The sequence below is a fragment of the Ptychodera flava genome, chromosome 6 (genome assembly GCF_041260155.1).
Source record: "Ptychodera flava strain L36383 chromosome 6, AS_Pfla_20210202, whole genome shotgun sequence".
In the NCBI taxonomy this organism is placed as follows: Eukaryota; Metazoa; Hemichordata; class Enteropneusta; family Ptychoderidae; genus Ptychodera; species Ptychodera flava.
The window spans coordinates 34476608-34491600 of record NC_091933.1 but is presented as its reverse complement, the minus strand read 5'-3'; the positions used below and the strand labels follow the sequence as shown (position 1 = coordinate 34491600).

Below are 14993 nucleotides of genomic sequence, written 5' to 3'. Positions count from 1 at the left end.
ATATATATATATATATATATATATATATATATATTATATATATATATATTCATTCTGTGTTTGAATGAAATTGTTGACATGTCAGTTGTAAGATAGGAATTTCAAAGTGTCAATTTTAGAGTTTGAATACAGTATTTTGAATGAGCTGTGAATGTATTTCACACTTTCTATGCCTAACTAGATATCATGAACTGTTACACAGAAATGAATGTCAGGCATTTATATCAAAGAGAGAAAAGCAGTGAATCAAGAACTTAACTTCGATGGGTGTTAGACTTGCCAGCCATCCAATTACATCTCCTGAGAAGCCACAGAGAGCTATTTTTTGTAAGTTGTAGCCAAATCCTAAATCTGATGTGCGTAGTGTCTGAGAGGACCTTTTCTTTTAACACTGAAACAATGAAAGCACAGCTAATAATGACAAAAACTGCCTTTTGTTAACTATTATTTTAATCATGAAAAAAGCGCCTTTTCATAGTACACCTGTGACTCAAAGGTAAATAATTGCATCAATGAGAACAAAAAATATATCTTGTCATTTTCCTCTTTCTAAAATATGTCACTGTATCAAATATAGTGTGAACATCTGATTCAGTGCATGTTGCTTTCTTATACTGAATTCTCATAGAGAAAACAGAAAAGTCTCGGGAATTAGGCATGCCTTTGATATAAACTGCAGATTTCATAATGGTACACTTTCACTTCAAAAATTAAGATATCTCTGACATATATCTCTGATTTATTAAAATGGCGTGCCTGAAGTGCACACCGAAAAATATTTAACATCCAGATATCTCTTATATATATGCCTGATAAAGTCATGCACCCGAAGGGCGCTCTGAATAATATGTATATTATTAAAGTTACGCGCCCAAATGGCGCGCCAAAAATGCAACTGAATGATGAAATTCACTCCGGATCAGTGACCTTACAAGTACACTGGAGTAAAGAGTTTTAGGCATGCAAGGCTCTTCCTTCCTTCAGTCCCGATTACTTTTTGGAAGATGCCCGATTGTTTCGTAGCTAAACGTCTTCTAGAAAGAATGTAACACTCCTAGTTTTTTGACTGGATTAAAGCTTACCTGCTTGTGGAGGCTTTCATCGAAAAATTGTCCTGCTAGGTGGCTATATGTCGAAAAAAGGTCAATTATATGCTTGAATATAAGCTAAATCCGCAAAGCAAGTTTATTTATATTTGAATTTCGAGAGATAAAACGGCAAAATTCGGCCATTTCAGGAACTTTTCTCCGCTCCGGCGGAACTTTTTTTATTTGTTGGGCTGCCGAAAAACGCCCTCACACGACCGAATACTCGCCTCTTCTTCCTATTAAGAGGGACTACATTTTCTGACACTAACTTCTAACCTCACTTACACAACCGTAGGAGTATAAAACAGTTTTGATCACGCAAAACTTTCAAATGTTCATCTCAAATTAAACAAATATTTCTACATGTCGGAAAACTCACGCTCAGGTATTATCCTTGTGGACTGTGGATAACCAAAGTACACCGCATGACAGTCACGGGTATTTATTGCAAGCCCATCAAGATCTAACCCCGATCTTATAATGTAATGCGTGCAGACTTTTAATGTTATATATGTCATACATTTAATAAATGCATTAAATTAAAAGGAACGTAATTCATGCAAGCCCATGTAGACCCATGCCCGATCTTATAATGGCATTCGTGCATATCTTTAATGTAATAGATGTCACACATATGATAAACATATAAAGAAGCCCATCTTATAAAGTAATTCTTGTAAATCTTCAATGTAATAAATGTAATAAATGTATCAAATGAAAAGAATGGTATTTGTGCAAGCCAATCTAGATTCAGCCCCGATCTAATAAATGTAATTCATGTAATAAATGTATAAATTGTAAAGAATGTAATTCACGCAAGATCATCTAGATCTGACCCCGATCTTATAATGTAATTGGTGCAGACCTTCAATGCAATAAATGTAATACATGTAATAAATGTATTAAATGTAAAGAATGAAATTTGGTAATATACCAATTTGCTTGACAAATTATTATAATATCACAAAATTCTACTGAAATATCCTGAAGATTTACAAAGCCACTTCAAGGGGTACTTGTGTTTTTATTTAAATTCACAGATATCTGCCGCATACTACACAGTATATGGCTTAAACACTGAGAGTCCTGGGTAACAGTAATTATAAAGCTAAAATCTGGATGTCTTTAATCGATAGGTGAGAATTTTTGTCAGTCAAAGCCTTTACGTAACATCAGCCATTGCTGATGGTTTTACGCATCCTTTCTGGTTACAAAGTTCTAAACGTCTGGATAATTGGGTCAACCTGTAGCTAATGCTGACACGACAAGATTCCTGTTGCTCCCAGTAAAACTTTGAAATTCTAAAGGAATTTGCTAATGCTTCCCAATGCTTCTGAAGTATAAAGTTTCCTCAGGCTGGAAATGTCTCTCGTCAAGAAAGCAACATTAATGTCGAATTTTGTCGCCTTCGTATATATCTCGTTGAAAGTTAAGCTGTTTGTAGATTCTACTTTATATGTTCATATATTTCTGGTCTGGTTGTCTGCTGTAACTGATTACAAAATACTACACCCACAGCAGCACTGTTGAGGATAATCCGGTGCATGCACACGGTGCTCAAATCCATACACGAAGTAAGAGAAACTTTCGGATTTCCAGTTACAGTGCAAATTTGTGACCGGTACCACTCTCACTCTGTGACGCTGCAGAGTGAGAAAGACAAAATTGTGAGTAGAATGAAGATATGTGAAGACTTTTATTAAAGAATTATTAACAAAATTAGGATATCACATTTCATATGTTTAAATTTAATTAAGGTATGGTGACGGATTATCGGCGAAAAATGCTAGCGTATAACTTTATTTCAACAGTATGATTGCTATTGAGTTAAACAAAACTTTAAATGGTGAACGGTTGTTTTGGGGATCTTTACATAACTTTCATACAGATAATGCAGAGTCTCGCTTTGAATAGTAAATATCTAGATATGCTGACTGCCAGTTTCCAAATTTTATATGCTTGAACAGTTTTGAACTGCATCATTTTTTTTTAGTCTCTGGTTCTTTAAAAATATCTGTGGATGTGTACACAGTTAAATACAGACTGAGTTATGTGTTCATGAAAAGTGTTACCAAAGTCTTGTCTGGGAAGGAAGCATGCTGTTCAGCATGTTCAAATAAAGTTGACAATTATCTGAGAATGGAGGCTTCATTCCAGAGTCGCAAATGAACCATACAGGGCCAAATCTATGTACATGACCTACTCTGTTGACAGGGTCATACCTGTGTACAGAACAACAAATCTGTGTACGGACCTAATCTGTTTAAAGGGTCAAATTTATGTACATGGCGACAAATCCGTCTACAGGACAACAAACCTAAGTACACGATCAAACCTCTGTGCAGGGCCTTATCTGCCTACAGGGAAAATCTGTGTACAGGACCACATGTGTGTACAGGTCTGAATCGTTTACAGAGCCAAATTCATGTATAGGACGAAATCGGTCACAAAAGCTATAGGACTGTGCCATTATTCTGTACAGGACCAAATTTCTGTCCATGGCCTAATCTGTTTGCCTAGACCCTATACGTCGCTTACGGCCTCCGGGCCGGATGCACGGAGGCCGTAAGCGACGTATAGGATCTAGGCAACTAATCTGTGTACAGGACCAAATCATGTATGAAGCCAAATTTGTGTTCAGGACTACACTGGTCCTATAGATGCTTTGATATTCTTGTGTGTACACAGCACTTATACTGGATTGCATTTCCCCAAGATCATCTGCGCAAGTCTGCAGAATTATATTGCTTCAATGTACTGTAATGGATATTGCCCACAGACTCGGGGCAACTCTAGTATACGTCAAAATCCGTCACAAAAGCCATAGAGTCGTGCCAATATTTGGTATTTACAGGATTAAATTTCTGTGCAGGGCCTGTGTACAGGACCAAATCTGTGTACAGGACCAGATCTATTACCAAAAACAACTTGGCTGTTACAAATTTTGGTATGAGAGAGTTGTATAATTCATCCAGCTATGAAGGTTTGAACTCTAGTTGCTGCTGATTTCTCTATTGCAATATTGTAAAACTTTGACGTAAGACTGACCTGCATCAATATCCGCTCCATGGCGTAAGCAGTGTTATGACGTTGAATCAGAGTGTTGGATGCTTGATTGATGTTGTTATCCGGGAAATGTGTGATGGGCATCACCTAAAAAGTGAGCAGAATAAAAATAATATCAAAATCATGGAAATGACTTGACTCGTCAAAAAAGTATACTGGACTATGCATATATCTTAAATGTTATTGCCATCAATTTAGTGTCATTTTTAGTATCCATTGTAGTAACACTAGCGCAGGTTTTATTTTCGTCGCTCTTGCAGAAATTGCGGACACAATATTTATTTTTGCATAATATTGAAAAAAATGACGTCATTTGCTGACAGCGCTATTACGTGGATACAAAAGTGACAATACTGACTTGGAGGCTCCTTTCCAACGCTCTCCCAACTATGCTAATCAGATAAAAATTCACCGGTCAAACTTGGTAAGCAAATACTATGCTACGTTCTGTACATCTTTTGTATAGACCAAAACTGTTCCAGAACAAATCATACGTGGAGCTTATACCTTTGTTTTCTTTAAGCAATCCTTACCCTCGGGTGTTTTTGATTAAACACAGTGTCTCCTGTGGCATCTCTAATCAGTTCATCTGGTAGAGCTGTTCTCTCTACAATATAATCATCACGGTGCACTGACCTGTGAGCATAAACCAACGGTAAGACGAATCAGAGGGTTGGTAAAATCAAATGACTGCAACAGAACATTTCGCTTGTTCAGAGTAATTTCAATTAATATCTATTTGGTCAAGTAATTTAGATATTGTCAGTATTGTCAGTGAACACTTTTCATTAACATTAACCAAAGCCGCACTCATGATAGTATATGTGAATTTCAGAAACAAAATCTTGGAAATTACAAATTAAAGTCATAACATTTTTGCTTGAACTTAGTGTTCAAGGAAGCACATTTTATTCTCACCTTAACCAATAGGAATATATGGATCATTATGCAATACTTTGCATAAGCAAAGTAAATTCTGCAATATTGAAAATGTTTGAAGATCTAGAGAGATGTCATTCTGTGTATAAAAACCATTGCTTTGGTGAAATGAAGTCACAGGCAGTTCGTCTAATAAAGAATGGTGAGATTTTTAGACAGTTAATAATCTCAGAAACTGTCCCCATAGCATATTCTAGTTTACTCTATATATGGTCAATTATGAATGCTTGGTTCTCCATTTACAGGATACAAACTTGTCACAAGGTCAATTAATTTTTTTTTAGTTGAACTTCAAACACATTATTATGTATAATTTTAGGCCATAAGCTGTTAGTTGTTGACTGACTTTGATATGAAATCTTCAAACTTTATAGACAATTAATTATCCCCTGTACAAACCTCTATTAAAACTTTCGATTTTTTCACGGATTTGACTTTGTTGTGTGTACCGGTACTTTGCTGTCTGTTCTTTTTTTGCCTATGTTTGTAACAATTGACCATTTATTACGAATTTTGACCTTGTATTATTGGATTATGGGTGGGTATGATTGTGATTATTTTACATCCCTGATCAAATTAAATCGTGTCTTTACTCTTCCCCTATCCTTATCTCAGCTTTGCACCGCTAAACAATAGTTCTTCTGAAAAAAAACCAACTGTTTTCTTTTAGGTACCGTTACGTAGAATGAAGCTGTTCGCCATACTTACCATTTTATGGTTAATCTGATGAAACACTTGAGTTGGCATCTTCCATCGCATGTTTTGCAGATCACATGACCAAGTCCATTACATCGAAAGCACCTGAAATTTAAGTTCAAAATGTCATGCATTTTCAAATACCTGGCATTTCAATTTGGTCTTGATCTAGGGCAAGAAACGGAAGACAGTACATGAACTTTCTACTCAATCATTTGATTTTAAAAATCTGTCTCTTTGAACTTTGAACTCCATTTTGTTAAGATTGAAGATAATGTTTCTTTGTAAACTGACATTTCATATCCGGATCCAAGACAGGAATGGCACTGTCTGCGTTGTTCTTCACCGTCTTCAAAATCCGTACGATGACCACGGCCATGACAATGAGTACAGCTTTCCTGCAACATAAAAACAATCAGTTAATGACTCAATGACGCTCATAACGGTGATGTATTAAAATTGCTAAAATATCAAAATTTATGAGAATTCATAAAAAAAAAACCATAAAACAATGATGTTGTTATAATATGCATACCCTTCCTCTTCCATCGCAACGATTACATTGTGTCCTTCCGAGACCAATGCAGTCCCGACAAGGCTGATGAGAAACAAGCAAGCAAAAGGTTTGTCACCGTAAGTTCATCTAAAATTACAGAATGTTGGGAAATCGAACATTCTAAGATGACTTCAATGAGGAACTGGAACTGTTGTCTTGATCTCACAACCGTAAAAATATTTGGCCGCAAATTGCCGATTGACGTGACCTACACAAGCCATGCATACCGTTGACACAACCACAGTGAGTATCAGACTTCATTGACACAAAGACCCTGATCGTAAACCGCTAGTTTTTATTTCGATTGTTGCATTAAAGTGTTCTGAAACTGTGATGTAACATTTGATATCAGTATGACAAATCAAAGTTTGTATTTTGTTCTCCACATCTTTGACATTATTTGAAAATATGTTCTGTATCAGGATTATTTCCTTTGATGAATTATCACCTTGTCACCATTACGATAACATACCTTAACCGATGCAGTATGTGGAACTTCAACATAGGCAACTTTTTCCGTGAAAAGCGGTGGCTGTTTGGCTTCTATTTGCCACGGTCCTGGTGCTGGGCCGTTATAAGGACCGTCAATTGGCTGACCTGAATGCAATTCAAATAATAAAGCAAATATTCATTCAATAAACAAAGCACAAGGCAACCATCCTAATAATAACGCTTCATGAATACCATGAGACCCTAGTTTCTGTTATGTTACATGAATATGATGTGATATTTCAAGAGGTCTGACACAATTCAAATATGTTGTTAATTTTTTTTCTCAAAAATGTAGCTGCATATCATTCACATACAATATTAATTTCTGCTATGACTAGATCTTGATTGCTTATGTATAATGTGAAGGAAAGGTATAACCACTGCTTTGGGGCAACAACTGTTGACCATACTCGAAAACCACAATGGAATTGCTTTTTGAATGTATAGATACTATCAACGCATAAAGGTAAATGCAAACCTCAAAAGTGACAAAGCTTTCTTCAAGGAAACTGTAAAGCGTTCTCTTTCAAAATCAAGGAAAAAAGGTCACCACGCAAAGTCTGGGATTATGGAAGCAAATGATCTAAAATTCAACAATTCATAACAGCTGATATCCCCAGTGTTACTCTACGGGGTAAAATTTAAATTTTCGATTTTCACAAAAACAACATGGTGAAAATTACATTTATTCGACAGATTATCCAATAAAGTATTGCTAAGATTTGACAGTCTGAATACCTGTCCCTGAGGCACTTTCTAAGTTAAGTTTTTAGTTGTATTTATTATGAACATGTCTTCACTAACCATGATACGGTTCATGCGCCCACTTGGTCGATCTCTTCTCTGTAAAGGTTTCAAGAATATACTGCAAGGAAAATTTATTTCCATTAGATGTGATAACGATGGTCTGTGAATCACACGAAACTCAGTTTTTACTAACAGAAGATAATATTGGACAATCAACCCTGCTAATTATACAAAGAAATTAGATAATGTTCCTTTCAGTTTATTTGAGAATTTGAGGTGGTTTTGTCTTATGTAAAGACACTTTTCACCGATATATCTGCATCTAAATTATCGATAAATCACTGATTGTTAGTTTGAAAGAGGCTTGGCCTTTTAATCTCTACAACCAATTCAAAAACATGCCTATAAAATAAGAAAAACACAAAAGGAAATTTTAACAACCTTGAATTTGTACTTTTTTGTCAGATATCTGTGAGTATATACAAATAATCTTTGGAGTCCTTTCCTCTAAAGCTATGACGTTCTAATGATTGCATCATAGCAACTGGAATATCTGCTGAGGCACATCGTAGTCTCTTTAATTTTCTTTCTGTTTTGTGAATATTTTAGCCAGTCATACGAAGCCAAATGCCATTGTCTTTAGATACCACAGAAGTACTTCAAGGGTTTTCAACGATTTCAAAGTACACAGTCACTGACAGAAGAACCCACTGCAATTCAAAGTAACTTCAACAAGTGCTGAATAGACGATGGGCATCTGGTTAATTTTGGAATTACTGACACAGTTCAATTTCTATTTATTTGAAATTATTTTTGAATTCAGAATGGCAAAAAAGTTTCAATACATGAAACGTGAAAAAAGAGCACTGAGTTTGTAGTCAACCACATTCTACACATACCATATGCCCTAGTTTTATCCTTGACTGTAATATTCATTTGACTAAATATGGTTGTCAATAAATACTTTTATGATCACCTATAAATAAATACACTGTCTGGACACAGAATTAAAAACACTTTTTAAGGTTGTACAAACAGTTTGGAACTCCTTGCTTAGGGACAAGAGCTGTGATGAACTTACATGGAAAGCATTTGACGGTATGATTTTACTGAATGATAAATCCCTTGCTGCTTTGGCGCCATAGCAACAGTGTTCTGACACATGCTGTAGCAAGGCATCCCTGGCTTGGTCCTCAGTGATTGATGGCAACCTGTTACAAATACAACACCAAATATACTTAGTAATTCAATGAACTGTTTTACGAATGTTACAGATTTGCTGCCGTCATGGTTTTTTCCTTAGTCGTGAACTTCTATGCATAAATATTTGTTCACATTGTAAGGTCCATTTCACATGAGAATTTTGCACAAAATTTATGCAGTTATAAATATTTCAGCTGTTATTGAACGGTATGGATTCCACTTTATGCTCCTCAATTTAAGGTAGTATGCGCCTCGAAAGTGAAAGACTTAAGCGTTTGCTCAAACCACTGTGCTGAAACTTTCCTCAATGAAACTTTCAACCATTCTCTTTCAAAATCAAGAATAAAAGTCAGGGGTCACAGTGCAAACTTTGGTACTAGAGAGACAAATTACCTAAGATTTCCCGATATTTGAAATTCAAAATGGCCGCCATTTCTGTGTTAACTCTATGGGGAAAAAATAACATTTTGGATTTTCGTAAAACTAAGATGGCAAAAACTTTTCTTTCATCAAGAGCTTTAAATAAGCCCCCGCCAGTGGTAGATAAGAAGAGAATTGATAAAATTTGAAAGCCCGAATTTCTGTCCCCGAGGCGCGTTCTACCTTAAGGAATGTCATGGTATTTGACAACGCAAATTGAATCAGTAGCGCCCGAGATGTAATACCAGAATGACAGGAATTCGGTCACCAGTGTCCATGCTGGCCACTCAGTGACTTCACTGTGGATTCCATACAAAAAGAAACGCGCCATTAATATAGTGCTGCTGACATTCTGTAAGCCATCAAGGATACAATGCCATATGCCATGTATGAACATATGCAAATCTAATGGGACCATGTGACTTTAAAGGGCCTTTACCTGTAACTTCTGATACTTTTTTTGCCTATTTGTTTTTTCATGACAACCAAAGTTTGTTGTTCAAATCCTCGAAATACATTGACAGAGAGACACTGCTGAGTGAGAGAGACAGTGGTGAGCTTGTCAACTCAGCCTGTACAGGTGCAGACTGCATTGTTATTCTTGACAAGTGAGTTCTGGTCCGGACTAGAATTCACATGTAAACAATTAACAGTGCATTTTACAAGAACAGAAGCTGTGTTGACAAGCTAAATAGTAGTTGTTTAAATTTACTTTGGGGGCAGACAAGAAACTACAGATAATATTAAAACAAAAATGGTGAAATAATCAAAGTTTCAGCTACTGGCTCATTAAATGCTCATTGTCAATGACGGGTGATTTTCTAGTTTCATGAATTTAAAAGGACTCACTTTGGAGTCAAGTCTGACTGTTCTGGATAGCTGGAATGCATCACAGCTTCATCGTAGCTTGGAGGAGGCAACGGTGTTCCTTCCAAGTTATCATAACCTAATACGTGGTCTACTTTGTGCGCTGGAGGTGCTGTTGGCTGTAGAGCCTGTGAAGATGAAGAAATTGTGGTACAAAAATTCAAAACTACAAATTTCCAGACATGGTACGAACAGGAATAGAAACTCTTGGTCATTAAAATTTCGACGCGATGGAAATGGATCCATGTTTTATTCGAAATTTTTACGACCTACATTTTCTATTCCTCTTGATACGAAACTTAAAATGACCAGTAAGGATATTGGTCAGACTAAACAAAAATCTTGAAACAAAGCTGATGAGAATTAATCTTAAGGTTGACTGGACTACTCAGTGTCTGTATTCCAAGTCAGAAGATGCGTCATTCAGACACATTGCAGGCTTACCTGTACATTGGGATTATCTTCTTCATCGCTACCTGAAGCTTCTCCTTCCCATGTAGGAAGTTCAACTGCGTGAACTTTACTTCCATCTCTTGAAAGATTTAATAGATTTAATTTTGACAAAACACAACAAAAAACGAACAAAGAAACAAACCAGTAACATAAGCGTCCCTCTCCATCTCAATAATTTTCTCAAACTTTCGTTGCTCATTTATCATTATTTGCACCTAGATTTGTAATGGTGAATGATGTCATATATGTTGGCAACAGTGTTTTGCCTTTCCATATATATATTTCAATCAGTACAGATAAAAGTTCGATATACTTGATAAGCTGAATCTATAGAAGATGTAATCCACTCGTCTTGCCATTGAAAACAGTGAATGATTTAAATGAACTTTCCTTAGATACCCAATCGTGCACCTTTCACAACTTATCTCCCTTCAAGACAGGACTATGAGTATAGATGGCAATGAAGTATAGATGGTAAGTGTGCTTGTCATCTATATTCCAGTCAGCTATCCATTGCCAGCTGTACTCCCTGCAACCATTTGTACCGGTCATATACTTATAGTCAGCCCTCAACAATTCGTCCAGTCATTGTCCAACTTATTTACCAACAGTCTGTCGGTCAAGTAATGGATTTACTTGGACCGCCGATAGCAAAGACTGAACAACGACATATCTACACACTTTTAAACAATACGTGATCAGTGTCTGCGACCGTTTCGTGATCATCCAAGTTACTATACTACATGAAAACACCTCTCTTTCCCCGGATTGGCAAAATATATTGAGATCGCTGCCTTCTGCGTTGCAAGCACGTCACTGTTCCGGAAAGAAATGCCAATAAAACCATTCGCTAGAATGCAACTCTGACCCTTGCTGACGAGTAACTACTGTTTAAATTCATTACGTTAGTTTTTATTGTGTTAGGCCTTATCTTGAGTAAAACCTACACTAAAACACAGCTTGCATATAGCTGCATGTTGCTGAGACTTAACATGGCGATAAGCGAGGTGATTGTGAAGAGAACCAGTTCAAGTTCAACATCAAATTTTATCCACACGGAATTATGCTGTCATTTGATACGATATAGGGCTACATAAAGAAAGTTTTCCTTACCCGCCTTGCAAGAGAGGTTGTTTTTCAGACATGTTCAGATCCAGAACAAGAATATTTACACGCTACACAAGTTTCGTCGTTCGAAAATGGTGCACTGATAAACCGTGGCTTGCATATAGTCTCATTGTCAAATTTAAGAGATTGTCAAATTTAAGAGATTGTAGATTTTGCTGACGTAACAAATTGATAAACGTGAGTTTTGAATGTGTCACCGAGTCACTGATGTCTTCTATGGAAACGTTGAGGGACCAGACAGAAATTAGGTGGGGCTGTTTTTGTTTTGTTTTTTGGGTTTTTTTTTTGGGGGGGGGGGTTGCAAATTTCGCGCAAGCATTTTTGAAGGTTCATGAAATTTCACGCATGCCATTGAGGGAGGGTCATTATTTTTTGCTCAACTATTAGGAGGCCAAGATAAGGCCTGTATAGTGTTTTGATTAAAGGTATGAAATCACTATATAACACATGGGAGTATGAAATCATTATATAACACATGGGAGTCTATTTTGCAAAACATTTGCAATTTTCCCGTACTAAACAAGTAATATCTACAAGCTATATCTCCACTTTTATTTATGTTTGATGTGTACAAGAAATTTGAGTTTTGGATTTCATCGAAAATGTTGATTCACTGTACATCGTTGTCGATGAGATAACCGTGAACAATGTCTTTCCAATATAAAACTAGTAATAGCTGTGCATTTATAGACATTTGATAATAATCCTTGCGGCCCTGATACAGGTTTTGCGGATTGTAGGGCGGAAAGGCACGAGCGTTTACGACCCGTACGCCATACGATCGAGCTCAGCAAAAACCTGTATCAGGGTCATACCTTATTGAATGATATATGTAGTTAAATAATATTCCGCATAGTTTTTGAGATAAACATGTTTGCAACATCAAAAATTCAGAAAAGCGATGGTCGCATCCCGATGGATTGGCATACATAGTGACGTATGCGGAATTCTAAACCACGCAAAGCAACATACGTGACAAACAGAGAATGTGGCTGAAATCGAGGTGTTAGAAAGACGACTGCATGATATTGGAAATTATTTTTATTTAACACTGAACAGCAGTGAGATCCATAATCATAAAAAATTTTACGCCTATAGGCAGACATAAAGTTTGTAACCATTTTGCGATGAAATATTCGTGTACTTGAAGATGAGCGACGGCTGGCTGATTGCTTTAGCTAATTAGCATCGCGTGAACTCTCTCGATTTGATTGTATTCTTTCAGTTTACTTTTTCATGTTTCAAAATAACAAAACAAGAAAGAGGTAATAACTAACGCACCAAGTTACACTGGATTTCACTAGAATTTAGAAATATCCACAAATGTCACCGACGCGGCTCCACTGTCGCCACTATACAATCTGTACGAATGGAACGATGGGGAGGCGCATAGTAAACAGAATGAGGGTAGTTCAGAACTGCACAAGATTGCCCATCATTGGACGCAAAGTGGCTGACTTCAACTCAGTCAACTTTTGCATCTCGCGCATCTCGCGCAATGTTTTTCACAGTAAAACTATCTAAACACAAAAGTAAGTCTGGAATTTGACGCATTCATCCAAATATGGGCACCGAGGGGAAAAACTAAAACGAAGGGGGAAGGGGAAGGGGAAGGGTAAATACGAAGGGTTACGATATTATCTCTGTAAGTAGATTAAAATTTGATAACACCATGCAAAAATGAAATGTTTTCCTGACTTCGATAAAAATACGCAAAAATGAAATATTAGCCTCACGCTACGGGGACTTATGTCAGTAGAAGAAGGACGGGGGCTGGGGCTTTATGCACAATGCAATATAAACCAGCACTAGCACGAACCTGATGGGGACCTATAACTGTCACTGATACCATTTAGGGGCTATGATATGATATGCACTGTGTTAGTAGAGAACACATATAAAAATATGCAAAAATGAAAAATTGTCCTTACGTTTAAGGTACTTATCTTATTGGACAAAAGCGGAGGGCTTTGTGCATAGTGCACTATACACAAGCACTAGCATCATACTAATCCGGCCCATTACAGTCCCTGATGCAAAAACGGGGACATGATATTCACAGTGTCAGTACAGACCAGTTTGATAGAAACATGCAAAGTTAAATTATTGCCCTCACGCTTAAGGGATTTATGTTATAGGACGAAGGGGAGGGCTTAGTGTATAATGTATAATATGGAGGCACTACCACAATGCTGAAGACAGGGCCTATAAGTTTCACCGATGCAACGAAGGGGACATGATATTCTCAGTGTCAGAAGAAAACATATTGATAACAAGATTCAAAAATGAAATATTGTGCTCACGCTTAAGGGACTTATCTTATAGGACGAAGGGGGAGGGCGTTGTGTATAATGTGCAATATACTGGCACTACCACAATGCTGAAGATGGGACCTATAACTTTAAATTATGCCATGAAGGGGGACATGATATTCTCAGTGTCAGAAGAGAACATATTGATAACAAGATTCAAAAACGAAATATTGTGCTCACGCATAAGGGACTTATCTTATAGGACGAAGGGGGAGGGCTTTGTGTATAATGTATAAAAATAATCGCAATCATACCAATCCATAATCCAATGACAGTAGGTCGGAATTCGGAAGACAATAGTTGTAAACATAGACACAAAACAGCACAGAACAGACAGCAAATAGACGGCACACAACAAAGTCACATTCATGAAAGAAAGATATATGGACCTCTGGCCAAAGACCAAGAAGTGATGTCAGATGTTTCGAAAATAGTAAGCGCATCCTGCCCCACATGTGGCACCCGCCATATATCAATCTATAAGTCAGATAGGTAGTGGTCACTAACTAAGGCCCAATGTCACCAATGCCATCAGTGATCATTTGTCGAAGAGAGATATTGTATTTATCTACCAGCTTACGATACCTGCCAAAAAGCGTTTGAATGTAGAGACAAGTCTTGCTCTGGTGTAACCTTGATTTAATAGTTTGTAAGCGAGATGGCCATGTCTCTCTACAAAATCACCATATGAACTGCATGCTCTAGCATATCGAATAAGCTGGGAAATGTATACCCCATAAGCTGGTGAGAGTGGAATATTACTTATGAGGTGTGGAAAATTGATGATACTAAAGTTGAAATCATCTCTCTTGTCATATAGCCTAGTAGAAAGGTGACCATTAGAGTCAAATTCAAGTAAAATGTCCAGATATGAAGCAGAAAAGGCCGTTTCTGTAGTTTCTTTAATCTCCAATTCTGGAGGATAAATCATAGCGAGATATTTACTGAATTCAGAGTTATTCATAGAAATAACATCGTCTATGTATCTATATGTTAGATTGAAAGTTCGAGCTACAGAGACCTTTT

At 36.8% G+C, this 14993-nt stretch overlaps 1 protein-coding gene across 1 annotated transcript; it reads right to left on the bottom strand.

The window, feature by feature from the left end:
* Positions 1 to 2534: 2534 nt before the first annotated feature.
* Positions 2535 to 11759, bottom strand: LOC139134334 (protein SSUH2 homolog). Its single transcript, XM_070701214.1, has 12 exons — positions 11641 to 11759; positions 10519 to 10606; positions 10057 to 10202; positions 8666 to 8795; positions 7642 to 7702; positions 6818 to 6942; positions 6325 to 6387; positions 6084 to 6187; positions 5802 to 5894; positions 4688 to 4790; positions 4137 to 4241; positions 2535 to 2731 (listed from the first exon to the last, which is right to left on the bottom strand). Exons 1-12 carry the CDS (start codon positions 11670 to 11672, stop codon positions 2585 to 2587), a joined length of 1197 nt encoding a protein of 398 aa, XP_070557315.1. The 5' UTR covers positions 11673 to 11759; the 3' UTR covers positions 2535 to 2584.
* Positions 11760 to 14993: the final 3234 nt, after the last annotated feature.